The sequence below is a fragment of the Dendrobates tinctorius genome, unplaced genomic scaffold (assembly GCF_039654945.1).
Source record: "Dendrobates tinctorius isolate UK_male_01 unplaced genomic scaffold, ASM3965494v1 ptg000236l, whole genome shotgun sequence".
Taxonomy (NCBI): Eukaryota; Metazoa; Chordata; class Amphibia; order Anura; family Dendrobatidae; genus Dendrobates; species Dendrobates tinctorius.
The window spans coordinates 2,171,379-2,183,478 of record NW_027361903.1 but is presented as its reverse complement, the minus strand read 5'-3'; the positions used below and the strand labels follow the sequence as shown (position 1 = coordinate 2,183,478).

The window sequence follows — 12,100 nt, the reverse complement described above, 5'->3', positions numbered from 1 at the left end:
GACATCACTGCCCCCCCCGACATCAGTGCCCCCCCCCGACATCACTGCCCCCCCGACATCAGTGCCCCCCCGACATCAGTGCCCCCCCCCGACATCCGGCACCTTGTGAGGTGGACCAGTGATCGGAAATCTCATATTTTATACATAAGTGGATTTAATTTCCCCGTTCACCAGCATCAGACGGATCTGTTATTATACCTTATGCCTTGGATAACTTTATACAGGGCTCTCCTGCACCCGGTCCATCTCCCATCACTTTATACAGGGCTCCCCTGCACCCGGTCCATCTCCCATCACTTTATACAGGGCTCCCCTGCACCCGGTCCATCTCCCATCACTTTATACAGGGCTCCCCTGCACCCGGTCCATCTCCCATCACTTTATACAGGGCTCCCCTGCACCCGGTCCATCTCCCATCACTTTATACAGGGCTCTCCTGCACCCGGTCCATCTCCCATCACTTTATACAGGGCTCTCCTGCACCCGGTCCATCTCCCATCACTTTATACAGGGCTCCCCTGCACCCGGTCCATCTCCCATCACTTTATACAGGGCTCCCCTGCACCCGGTCCATCTCCCATCACTTTATACAGGGCTCCCCTGCACCCGGTCCATCTCCCATCACTTTATACAGGGCTCCCCTGCACCCGGTCCATCTCCCATCACTTTATACAGGGCTCTCCTGCACCCGGTCCATCTCCCATCACTTTATACAGGGCTCCCCTGCACCCGGTCCATCTCCCATCACTTTATACAGGGCTCTCCTGCACCCGGTCCATCTCCCATCACTTTATACAGGGCTCCCCTGCACCCGGTCCATCTCCCATCACTTTATACAGGGCTCTCCTGCACCCGGTCCATCTCCCATCACTTTATACAGGGCTCTCCTGCACCCGGTCCATCTCCCATCACTTTATACAGGGCTCCCCTGCACCCGGTCCATCTCCCATCACTTTATACAGGGCTCCCCTGCACCCGGTCCATCTCCCATCACTTTATACAGGGCTCCCCTGCACCCGGTCCATCTCCCATCACTTTATACAGGGCTCTCCTGCACCCGGTCCATCTCCCATCACTTTATACAGGGCTCCCCTGCACCCGGTCCATCTCCCATCACTTTATACAGGGCTCTCCTGCACCCGGTCCATCTCCCATCACTTTATACAGGGCTCCCCTGCACCCGGTCCATCTCCCATCACTTTATACAGGGCTCTCCTGCACCCGGTCCATCTCCCATCACTTTATACAGGGCTCTCCTGCACCCGGTCCATCTCCCATCACTTTATACAGGGCTCCCCTGCACCCGGTCCATCTCCCATCACTTTATACAGGGCTCCCCTGCACCCGGTCCATCTCCCATCACTTTATACAGGGCTCCCCTGCACCCGGTCCATCTCCCATCACTTTATACAGGGCTCTCCTGCACCCGGTCCATCTCCCATCACTTTATACAGGGCTCCCCTGCACCCGGTCCATCTCCCATCACTTTATACAGGGCTCTCCTGCACCCGGTCCATCTCCCATCACTTTATACAGGGCTCCCCTGCACCCGGTCCATCTCCCATCACTTTATACAGGGCTCCCCTGCACCCGGTCCATCTCCCATCACTTTATACAGGGCTCTCCTGCACCCGGTCCATCTCCCATCACTTTATACAGGGCTCCCCTGCACCCGGTCCATCTCCCATCACTTTATACAGGGCTCTCCTGCACCCGGTCCATCTCCCATCACTTTATACAGGGCTCCCCTGCACCCGGTCCATCTCCCATCACTTTATACAGGACTCTCCTGCACCCGGTCCATCTCCCATCACTTTATACAGGGCTCTCCTGCACCCGGTCCATCTCCCATCACTTTATACAGGGCTCCCCTGCACCCGGTCCATCTCCCATCACTTTATACAGGGCTCCCCTGCACCCGGTCCATCTCCCATCACTTTATACAGGGCTCCCCTGCACCCGGTCCATCTCCCATCACTTTATACAGGGCTCCCCTGCACCCGGTCCATCTCCCATCACTTTATACAGGGCTCCCCTGCACCCGGTCCATCTCCCATCACTTTATACAGGACTCTCCTGCACCCGGTCCATCTCCCATCACTTTATACAGGACTCTCCTGCACCCGGTCCATCTCCCATCACTTTATACAGGGCTCCCCTGCACCCGGTCCATCTCCCATCACTTTATACAGGGCTCTCCTGCACCCGGTCCATCTCCCATCACTTTATACAGGGCTCTCCTGCACCCGGTCCATCTCCCATCACTTTATACAGGGCTCTCCTGCACCCGGTCCATCTCCCATCACTTTATACAGGGCTCCCCTGCACCCGGTCCATCTCCCATCACTTTATACAGGGCTCCCCTGCACCCGGTCCATCTCCCATCACTTTATACAGGGCTCTCCTGCACCCGGTCCATCTCCCATCACTTTATACAGGACTCTCCTGCACCCGGTCCATCTCCCATCACTTTATACAGGGCTCCCCTGCACCCGGTCCATCTCCCATCACTTTATACAGGGCTCCCCTGCACCCGGTCCATCTCCCATCACTTTATACAGGGCTCTCCTGCACCCGGTCCATCTCCCATCACTTTATACAGGGCTCTCCTGCACCCGGTCCATCTCCCATCACTTTATACAGGGCTCCCCTGCACCCGGTCCATCTCCCATCACTTTATACAGGGCTCCCCTGCACCCGGTCCATCTCCCATCACTTTATACAGGGCTCTCCTGCACCCGGTCCATCTCCCATCACTTTATACAGGGCTCCCCTGCACCCGGTCCATCTCCCATCACTTTATACAGGGCTCTCCTGCACCCGGTCCATCTCCCATCACTTTATACAGGGCTCTCCTGCACCCGGTCCATCTCCCATCACTTTATACAGGGCTCCCCTGCACCCGGTCCATCTCCCATCACTTTATACAGGGCTCCCCTGCACCCGGTCCATCTCCCATCACTTTATACAGGGCTCTCCTGCACCCGGTCCATCTCCCATCACTTTATACAGGGCTCTCCTGCACCCGGTCCATCTCCCATCACTTTATACAGGGCTCCCCTGCACCCGGTCCATCTCCCATCACTTTATACAGGGCTCCCCTGCACCCGGTCCATCTCCCATCACTTTATACAGGGCTCTCCTGCACCCGGTCCATCTCCCATCACTTTATACAGGGCTCCCCTGCACCCGGTCCATCTCCCATCACTTTATACAGGGCTCCCCTGCACCCGGTCCATCTCCCATCACTTTATACAGGGCTCCCCTGCACCCGGTCCATCTCCCATCACTTTATACAGGACTCTCCTGCACCCGGTCCATCTCCCATCACTTTATACAGGACTCTCCTGCACCCGGTCCATCTCCCATCACTTTATACAGGGCTCCCCTGCACCCGGTCCATCTCCCATCACTTTATACAGGGCTCTCCTGCACCCGGTCCATCTCCCATCACTTTATACAGGGCTCTCCTGCACCCGGTCCATCTCCCATCACTTTATACAGGGCTCTCCTGCACCCGGTCCATCTCCCATCACTTTATACAGGGCTCTCCTGCACCCGGTCCATCTCCCATCACTTTATACAGGGCTCCCCTGCACCCGGTCCATCTCCCATCACTTTATACAGGGCTCCCCTGCACCCGGTCCATCTCCCATCACTTTATACAGGACTCTCCTGCACCCGGTCCATCTCCCATCACTTTATACAGGACTCTCCTGCACCCGGTCCATCTCCCATCACTTTATACAGGGCTCCCCTGCACCCGGTCCATCTCCCATCACTTTATACAGGGCTCCCCTGCACCCGGTCCATCTCCCATCACTTTATACAGGGCTCTCCTGCACCCGGTCCATCTCCCATCACTTTATACAGGGCTCTCCTGCACCCGGTCCATCTCCCATCACTTTATACAGGGCTCCCCTGCACCCGGTCCATCTCCCATCACTTTATACAGGGCTCCCCTGCACCCGGTCCATCTCCCATCACTTTATACAGGGCTCCCCTGCACCCGGTCCATCTCCCATCACTTTATACAGGGCTCCCCTGCACCCGGTCCATCTCCCATCACTTTATACAGGGCTCCCCTGCACCCGGTCCATCTCCCATCACTTTATACAGGGCTCCCCTGCACCCGGTCCATCTCCCATCACTTTATACAGGGCTCTCCTGCACCCGGTCCATCTCCCATCACTTTATACAGGGCTCCCCTGCACCCGGTCCATCTCCCATCACTTTATACAGGGCTCCCCTGCACCCGATCCATCTCCCATCACTTTATACAGGGCTCCCCTGCACCCGATCCATCTCCCATCACTTTATACAGGGCTCCCCTGCACCCGATCCATCTCCCATCACTTTATACAGGGCTCCCCTGCACCCGGTCCATCTCCCATCACTTTATACAGGGCTCCCCTGCACCCGGTCCATCTCCCATCACTTTATACAGGGCTCCCCTGCACCCGGTCCATCTCCCATCACTTTATACAGGGCTCCCCTGCACCCGGTCCATCTCCCATCACTTTATACAGGGCTCTCCTGCACCCGGTCCATCTCCCATCACTTTATACAGGGCTCCCCTGCACCCGGTCCATCTCCCATCACTTTATACAGGGCTCTCCTGCACCCGGTCCATCTCCCATCACTTTATACAGGGCTCCCCTGCACCCGGTCCATCTCCCATCACTTTATACAGGGCACCCCTGCACCCGGTCCATCTCCCATCACTTTATACAGGACTCTCCTGCACCCGGTCCATCTCCCATCACTTTATACAGGACTCTCCTGCACCCGGTCCATCTCCCATCACTTTATACAGGGCTCTCCTGCACCCGGTCCATCTCCCATCACTTTATACAGGGTCCCCTGCACCCGGTCCATCTCCCATCACTTTATACAGGGTCCCCTGCACCCGGTCCATCTCCCATCACTTTATACAGGGCTCCCCTGCACCCGGTCCATCTCCCATCACTTTATACAGGGCTCTCCTGCACCCGGTCCATCTCCCATCACTTTATACAGGACTCTCCTGCACCCGGTCCATCTCCCATCACTTTATACAGGGCTCTCCTGCACCCGGTCCATCTCCCATCACTTTATACAGGGTCCCCTGCACCCGGTCCATCTCCCATCACTTTATACAGGGTCCCCTGCACCCGGTCCATCTCCCATCACTTTATACAGGGTCCCCTGCACCCGGTCCATCTCCCATTACTTTATACAGGGCTCTCCTGCACCCGGTCCATCTCCCATCACTTTATACAGGGTCCCCTGCACCCGGTCCATCTCCCATCACTTTATACAGGGTCCCCTGCACCCGGTCCATCTCCCATCACTTTATACAGGGCTCCCCTGCACCCGGTCCATCTCCCATCACTTTATACAGGGTCCCCTGCACCCGGTCCATCTCCCATCACTTTATACAGGGCTCTCCTGCACCCGGTCCATCTCCCATCACTTTATACAGGGTCCCCTGCACCCGGTCCATCTCCCATCACTTTATACAGGGTCCCCTGCACCCGGTCCATCTCCCATCACTTTATACAGGGCTCCCCTGCACCCGGTCCATCTCCCATCACTTTATACAGGGCTCTCCTGCACCCGGTCCATCTCCCATCACTTTATACAGGACTCTCCTGCACCCGGTCCATCTCCCATCACTTTATACAGGGCTCTCCTGCACCCGGTCCATCTCCCATCACTTTATACAGGGTCCCCTGCACCCGGTCCATCTCCCATCACTTTATACAGGGTCCCCTGCACCCGGTCCATCTCCCATCACTTTATACAGGGTCCCCTGCACCCGGTCCATCTCCCATTACTTTATACAGGGCTCTCCTGCACCCGGTCCATCTCCCATCACTTTATACAGGGTCCCCTGCACCCGGTCCATCTCCCATCACTTTATACAGGGTCCCCTGCACCCGGTCCATCTCCCATCACTTTATACAGGGCTCCCCTGCACCCGGTCCATCTCCCATCACTTTATACAGGGTCCCCTGCACCCGGTCCATCTCCCATCACTTTATACAGGGCTCTCCTGCACCCGGTCCATCTCCCATCACTTTATACAGGACTCTCCTGCACCCGGTCCATCTCCCATCACTTTATACAGGGCTCTCCTGCACCCGGTCCATCTCCCATGACTTTATACAGGGTCCCCTGCACCCGGTCCATCTCCCATCACTTTATACAGGGCTCCCCTGCACCCGGTCCATCTCCCATCACTTTATACAGGGTCCCCTGCACCCGGTCCATCTCCCATCACTTTATACAGGGCTCTCCTGCACCCGGTCCATCTCCCATCACTTTATACAGGGCTCCCCTGCACCCGGTCCATCTCCCATCACTTTATACAGGGCTCTCCTGCACCCGGTCCATCTCCCATCACTTTATACAGGGCTCTCCTGCACCCGGTCCATCTCCCATCACTTTATACAGGGCTCCCCTGCCCCCGGTCCATCTCCCATCACTTTATACAGGGCTCCCCTGCACCCGGTCCATCTCCCATCACTTTATACAGGGTCCCCTGCACCCGGTCCATCTCCCATCACTTTATACAGGGCTCCCCTGCACCCGGTCCATCTCCCATCACTTTATACAGGGCTCCCCTGCACCCGGTCCATCTCCCATCACTTTATACAGGGCTCTCCTGCACCCGGTCCATCTCCCATCACTTTATACAGGGCTCCCCTGCACCCGGTCCATCTCCCATCACTTTATACAGGGCTCTCCTGCACCCGGTCCATCTCCCATCACTTTATACAGGGCTCTCCTGCACCCGGTCCATCTCCCATCACTTTATACAGGGCTCCCCTGCACCCGGTCCATCTCCCATCACTTTATACAGGGCTCTCCTGCACCCGGTCCATCTCCCATCACTTTATACAGGGCTCTCCTGCACCCGGTCCATCTCCCATCACTTTATACAGGGCTCCCCTGCCCCCGGTCCATCTCCCATCACTTTTTGGAGAGGTTTTCTCTGATCGCAATGTATGGGATTTCTGCCTGCAGTCTGTGTCGCGATCACTCTATATTGGGGATTTATGCCCCAGTCTCTGTCGCGATCAGCCTGCACCCTCTTTGCTGTCGGCACGGTCACTCACCCATCAGGGGCACGAGCAGGTACAGGGTGACGGCCAGCATGGTGCCCGCACGGTCACAGATCCAGGACGGGCTCAGCAGGAAACCTCCACATCCCACAAGTTCCCATCCACAGTAAGAGAAGGCAGATCCAGGGGTCCCGGGGCCACCGATCCCGGCACAATCCCACCCGCGGACCACGGAGCGCAGGAGCTGCAGCCGCACTGAGCGCAGCCGAGGAGTGAGAGCGCGGCGCCGCCGGACCGGGGGAGGGGCGGGAGCGGGAGGGCTGGGGAGCACGAGGAGGGGGGAAGTTTGGGCTGTGAGATCTCTGGAGGAGACTGGAGGGTCGTATTAGGGCTGAAGATCGGGCTCTGGGGGTGCAGGACCAGGACTGTAAAAGTGGGGGCATAGGAAGGCTGACACTGGGCAGAGGCGGCCATAAGGGGCAAGAGGACGAAAGCTGATCTGTATGGGGTACACAGCCAGCACTGCCAAAACTGGGGGCTGCACGGTGCACCCTCACTGCCAACACAGGTAGCGGGAAGGCTGGGCACACCGGGCCCTAACCTGTGGGGGCAAGCGCCACACACCCAAAAACGGGGCGCAGAGGTCAAGCACTAGCTATACTGAGGGCTCAAAGCAAGCTCTGGTTATCCTGACCGAGCACTGAGTATACAGGGGGCCGCACAGACCGAGCGCAGGGGGCCGCACAGACCGAGCGCAGGGGGCCGCACAGACCGAGCGCCGGGTGCGCAGGGGGCCGCACAGACCGAGCGCCGGGTGCGCAGTGGGCCGCACAGACCGAGCGCAGGGGGCTGCACAGACCGAGCGCCGGGTGCGCAGGGGGCCGCACAGACCGAGCGCAGGGGGCCGCACAGACCGAGCGCAGGGGGCCGCACAGACCGAGTGCAGGGGGCCGCACAGACCGAGCGCCGGATGCGCAGGGGGCCGCACAGACCGAGCGCCGGGTGTCGCACAGACCGAGCGCCAGGTGCGCAGGGGGCTGCACAGACCGAGCGCAGGGGGCTGCACAGACCGGATGCGCAGGGGGCCGCACAGACCGAGCGCCGGGTGTCGCACAGACCGAGCGCCAGGTGCGCAGGGGGCTGCACAGACCGAGCGCAGGGGGCTGCACAGACCGAGCGCATGGGGGCCGCACAGACCGAGCGCCGGGTGCGCAGGGGGCCGCACAGACCGAGCGCAGGGGGCCGCACAGACCGAGCGCCGGGTGCGCAGTGGGCCGCACAGACCGAGCGCAGGGGGCTGCACAGACCGAGCACCGGGTGCGCAGGGGGCCGCACAGACCGAGCGCCGGGGGCCGCACAGACCGAGTGCAGGGGGCCGCACAGACCGAGCGCCGGATGCGCAGGGGGCCGCACAGACCGAGCGCCGGGTGTCGCACAGACCGAGCGCCGGGTGTCGCACAGACCGAGCGCCAGGTGCGCAGGGGGCTGCACAGACCGAGCGCAGGGGGCTGCACAGACCGAGCGCATGGGGGCCGCACAGACCGAGCGCCGGGTGCGCAGGGGGCCGCACAGACCGAACGCCGGGTGCGCAGGGGGCCGCACAGACCGAGCGCCGGGTGCGCAGGGGGCCGCATAGACCGAGCACTGCGTACGCAGGGGGCCGCATAGACCGAGCACCGCGTACGCAGGGGGCCGCACAGACCTCCATCACAAGTGTCTTTTTGTTGTGTAATCACTGGGACTGGTAGGAGATCTGTGCACTGAACACTGATAGTCCGAGGACTGGGTAGAAAGTATAGATTCAGGTTACAATAAGGCATTTAGGAAAGTGGCAGGAACAGGAGTCAGAAGGACTAGTAAAGTTAGCGGTTCATGAAGGATACAGAAAGGGACAGCATTCACATCTGGGATGTTGGAAATACAAGACGTGTATTCGGTACTGAAGTCTTTCAGTTGTGCTCCAGGCGGACTGATGAGTAAGTGTCTTTCACTGACACAGGAAGGATGTATATATTTGTATCTTTGTACCGTGTTAGCCAGTGGATAGAAGAATATTCAGGATTGAGAGTCCTCAGTGGTTGATGCCTTTTAATGACTAACTGAAAAGATGGTGACACATTGCAGCTTTCCAGACTCCTCAGGTCTCTTCATCAGGCACTGACTAATACAACATCTGAAGAATATGTGACTCTTACGATTTTGCATTAGTCTGTGCCTGATGAAGAGACCTGAGGAGTCGGGAAAGCTGCAATGTGTCACCATCTTTTCAGGTAGCCACTAAAAGGCATCAACCACTGAGGACTCTCACTTCTGAATATTCTTCTTTCAATGACACAAAGAGAGCAGTCAGAATAGAGATCTCTTAGGGCTCGGAGCCTTATTCATCATTTATTGCCTCCATTATATACAGGCCTGGTCCTTCTATGGGCTCCATTCCAACCACCCACTGACCTGCAGGGCTGTGGAGTCAGTAAGCCACAGCCCCGGTCACTGCGGAGCATGGACATAAAGTGCAGCACAGATCCATCTCCGCTAAAAGCCGAGATCCTGAGATCAGGAACGGACATTTGTAGGACAGAAACCTTGCAGCACATCCTGCATTGTGCTACTGCCCCCAACGTGTTGTAGATGATAGGAGTCAGCCCGCTTTATACCGACTCCAACTCTGTTGCCACCAAAATGGACACGGACTCCACAGCCCTGCTCACGGGGACCCATAATATAACAGGACATAGAAGCCTATTTTGGGGTGTTGTAGGAAACAATCCGAAAAGAAGCCGCAAGGTCACAGGAAGCCAATACAAACCGTGTGTCAGGCAGATGGACTAACGGGGCGTAGGCGATGCTTCACGGGGTAATAAGACAGTGACAGGCCGGGCACAGACAATTTGTATATTCTTTTAGGCCTCTCTCCCGCCTCGTCCGGCAGGCGGCCCCATTAATCAGTGAGGCCTTGTCGGTAAATGCCAATATGATGGCACAGAATACAGACACAAGGGTCATCATCCAGAGACAGACCCCCATTACAACTGGTGCATCATGTTAAGCTGTTAAAATACATTATTAAGACGTGTTGAGCGTCTTTTGTGAGTCAGGTGGAGCAATGAGTATAAAGGCACATATACGCAGGTAAAATAGAAATCTCTCTCTGCACACTTACACTCAGAGATTGTACGCTGTTATTGAGCTGTGTGTCAGGGGGACCAGTGAATAAGAGCTCTACACAAGTACATACAGGTAGGTTTAACCTCTGGGTCAGGACTGGTGATTTCAGCTTTCCACACAGTCTCCTGAAGTGCGGTCAGTTCTGTTTGTGTCAGATCTTCCATCAGTCGGGATGATCTCCCATTAAATTATGGTGAAATCCCATATGATAAGAAAAGATGGGGACAAACTGTCAGACAGCGCCGCCCTTGTGGTTTACTCCTCCCCTGCAGAGAAGATTGAAATTGAGGGAATTAAAATATCCCAAACAAGGGCCACTTCATCCCCCTAATTCCAGATGTTACGGGGTCAATACAGATTTCACTGATGGGCCGTACAATACACGTCTGACTGATCATTGACTTCAAAGTTGTCAGGGGAGAGAGATACAAACAGTCTACAAAGTACTATAGAGAAGTGCCCTCTGTCCTTCCATCAAAAAGTACAGAATCAATCTCCAGTACAGCTTCAGAGCTAAAAGCAAATATCTTTTTCAGGTTCAGAATAAGATAAGCAGAATAGTGAGTGCAGCTCTGGAGTATAAAACAGGAGGTAACTCAGGATCAGTAATGTATGTTCACAGTGACTGCGCCAGCAGAATAGTGAGTGCAGCTCTGGAGTATAATACAGGATGTAACTCAGGATCAGTAATGTAATGTATGTACACAGTGACCTCACCAGCAGAATAGTGAGTGCAGCTATGGAGTATAATACAGGAGGTAACTCAGGATCAGTAATGTAATGTATGTACATAGTGACTGCACCAGCAGAATAGTGAGTGCAGCTCTGGAGTATAATACAGGATGTAACTCAGGATCAGTAATGTATGTACACAGTGACTGCACCAGCAGAATAGTGAGTGCAGCTCTGGGGTATAATACAGGATGTAACTCAGGATCAGTAATGAAATGTATGTACACAGTGACTGCACCAGCAGAATAGTGAGTGCAGCTCTGGAGTATAATACAGGATGTAACTCAGGATCAGTAATGAAATGTATGTACACAGTGACTGCACCAGCAGAATAGTGAGTGCAGCTCTGGGGTATAATACAGGAGGTAACTCAGGATCAGTAATGTAATGTGTGTACACAGTAACTGCACCAGCAGAATAGTGAGTGCAGCTCTGGGGTATAATACAGGAGGTAACTCAGGATCAGTAATGTAATGTATGTACACAGTGACTGCACCAGCAGAATAGTGAGTGCAGCTCTGGGGTATAATACAGGAGGTAACTCAGGATCAGTAATGTATGTACACAGTGACTGCACCAGCAGAATAGTGAGCGCAGCTCTGGAGTATAATACAGGATGTAACTTAGGATCAGTAATGTAATGTATGTGCACAGTGACCGCACCAGCAGAATAGTGAGTGCAGCTCTAGGGTATAATACAGGAGGTAACTCAGGTTCAGTAATGTATGTACACAGTGACTGCACCAGCAGAATAGTGAGTGCAGCTCTGGAGTATAATACAGGATGTACCTCAGGATCAGTAATGTAATGTATGTACACAGTGACTGCACCAGCAGAATAGTGAGTGCAGCTCTGGAGTATAATACAGGATGTAACTCAGGATGAGTAATGTAATGTATGTACACAGTGACTGCACCAGCAGAATAGTGAGTGCAGCTCTGGAGTATAATACAGGATCAGTAATGTAATGCATGTACACAGTGACTGCACCAGCAGAATAGTGAGTGCAGCTCTGGGGTATAATACAGGAGGTAACTCAGGATCAGTAATGTAATGTATGTACACAGTGACTGCACCAGCAGAATAGTGAGTGCAGCTCTGGAGTATAATACAGGAGGTAACTCAGGATGAGTAATGTATGTACACAGTGACTG

General features: G+C 55.6%; 1 protein-coding gene across 1 annotated transcript in view; it reads right to left on the bottom strand.

Moving 5' to 3' along the window:
* GFRA1 (GDNF family receptor alpha 1) overlaps positions 1 to 7,334 on the bottom strand; it is a 251,851-nt gene extending 244,517 nt beyond the window's left edge. The window contains exon 1 of the mRNA XM_073556582.1: positions 7,104 to 7,334. Within this exon, the coding sequence (XP_073412683.1) occupies positions 7,104 to 7,143 (40 nt within the window). The 5' untranslated portion in view covers positions 7,144 to 7,334. The remainder of the gene's footprint in view (positions 1 to 7,103) is intronic.
* Between the last annotated feature and the right edge of the window lie 4,766 nt (positions 7,335 to 12,100).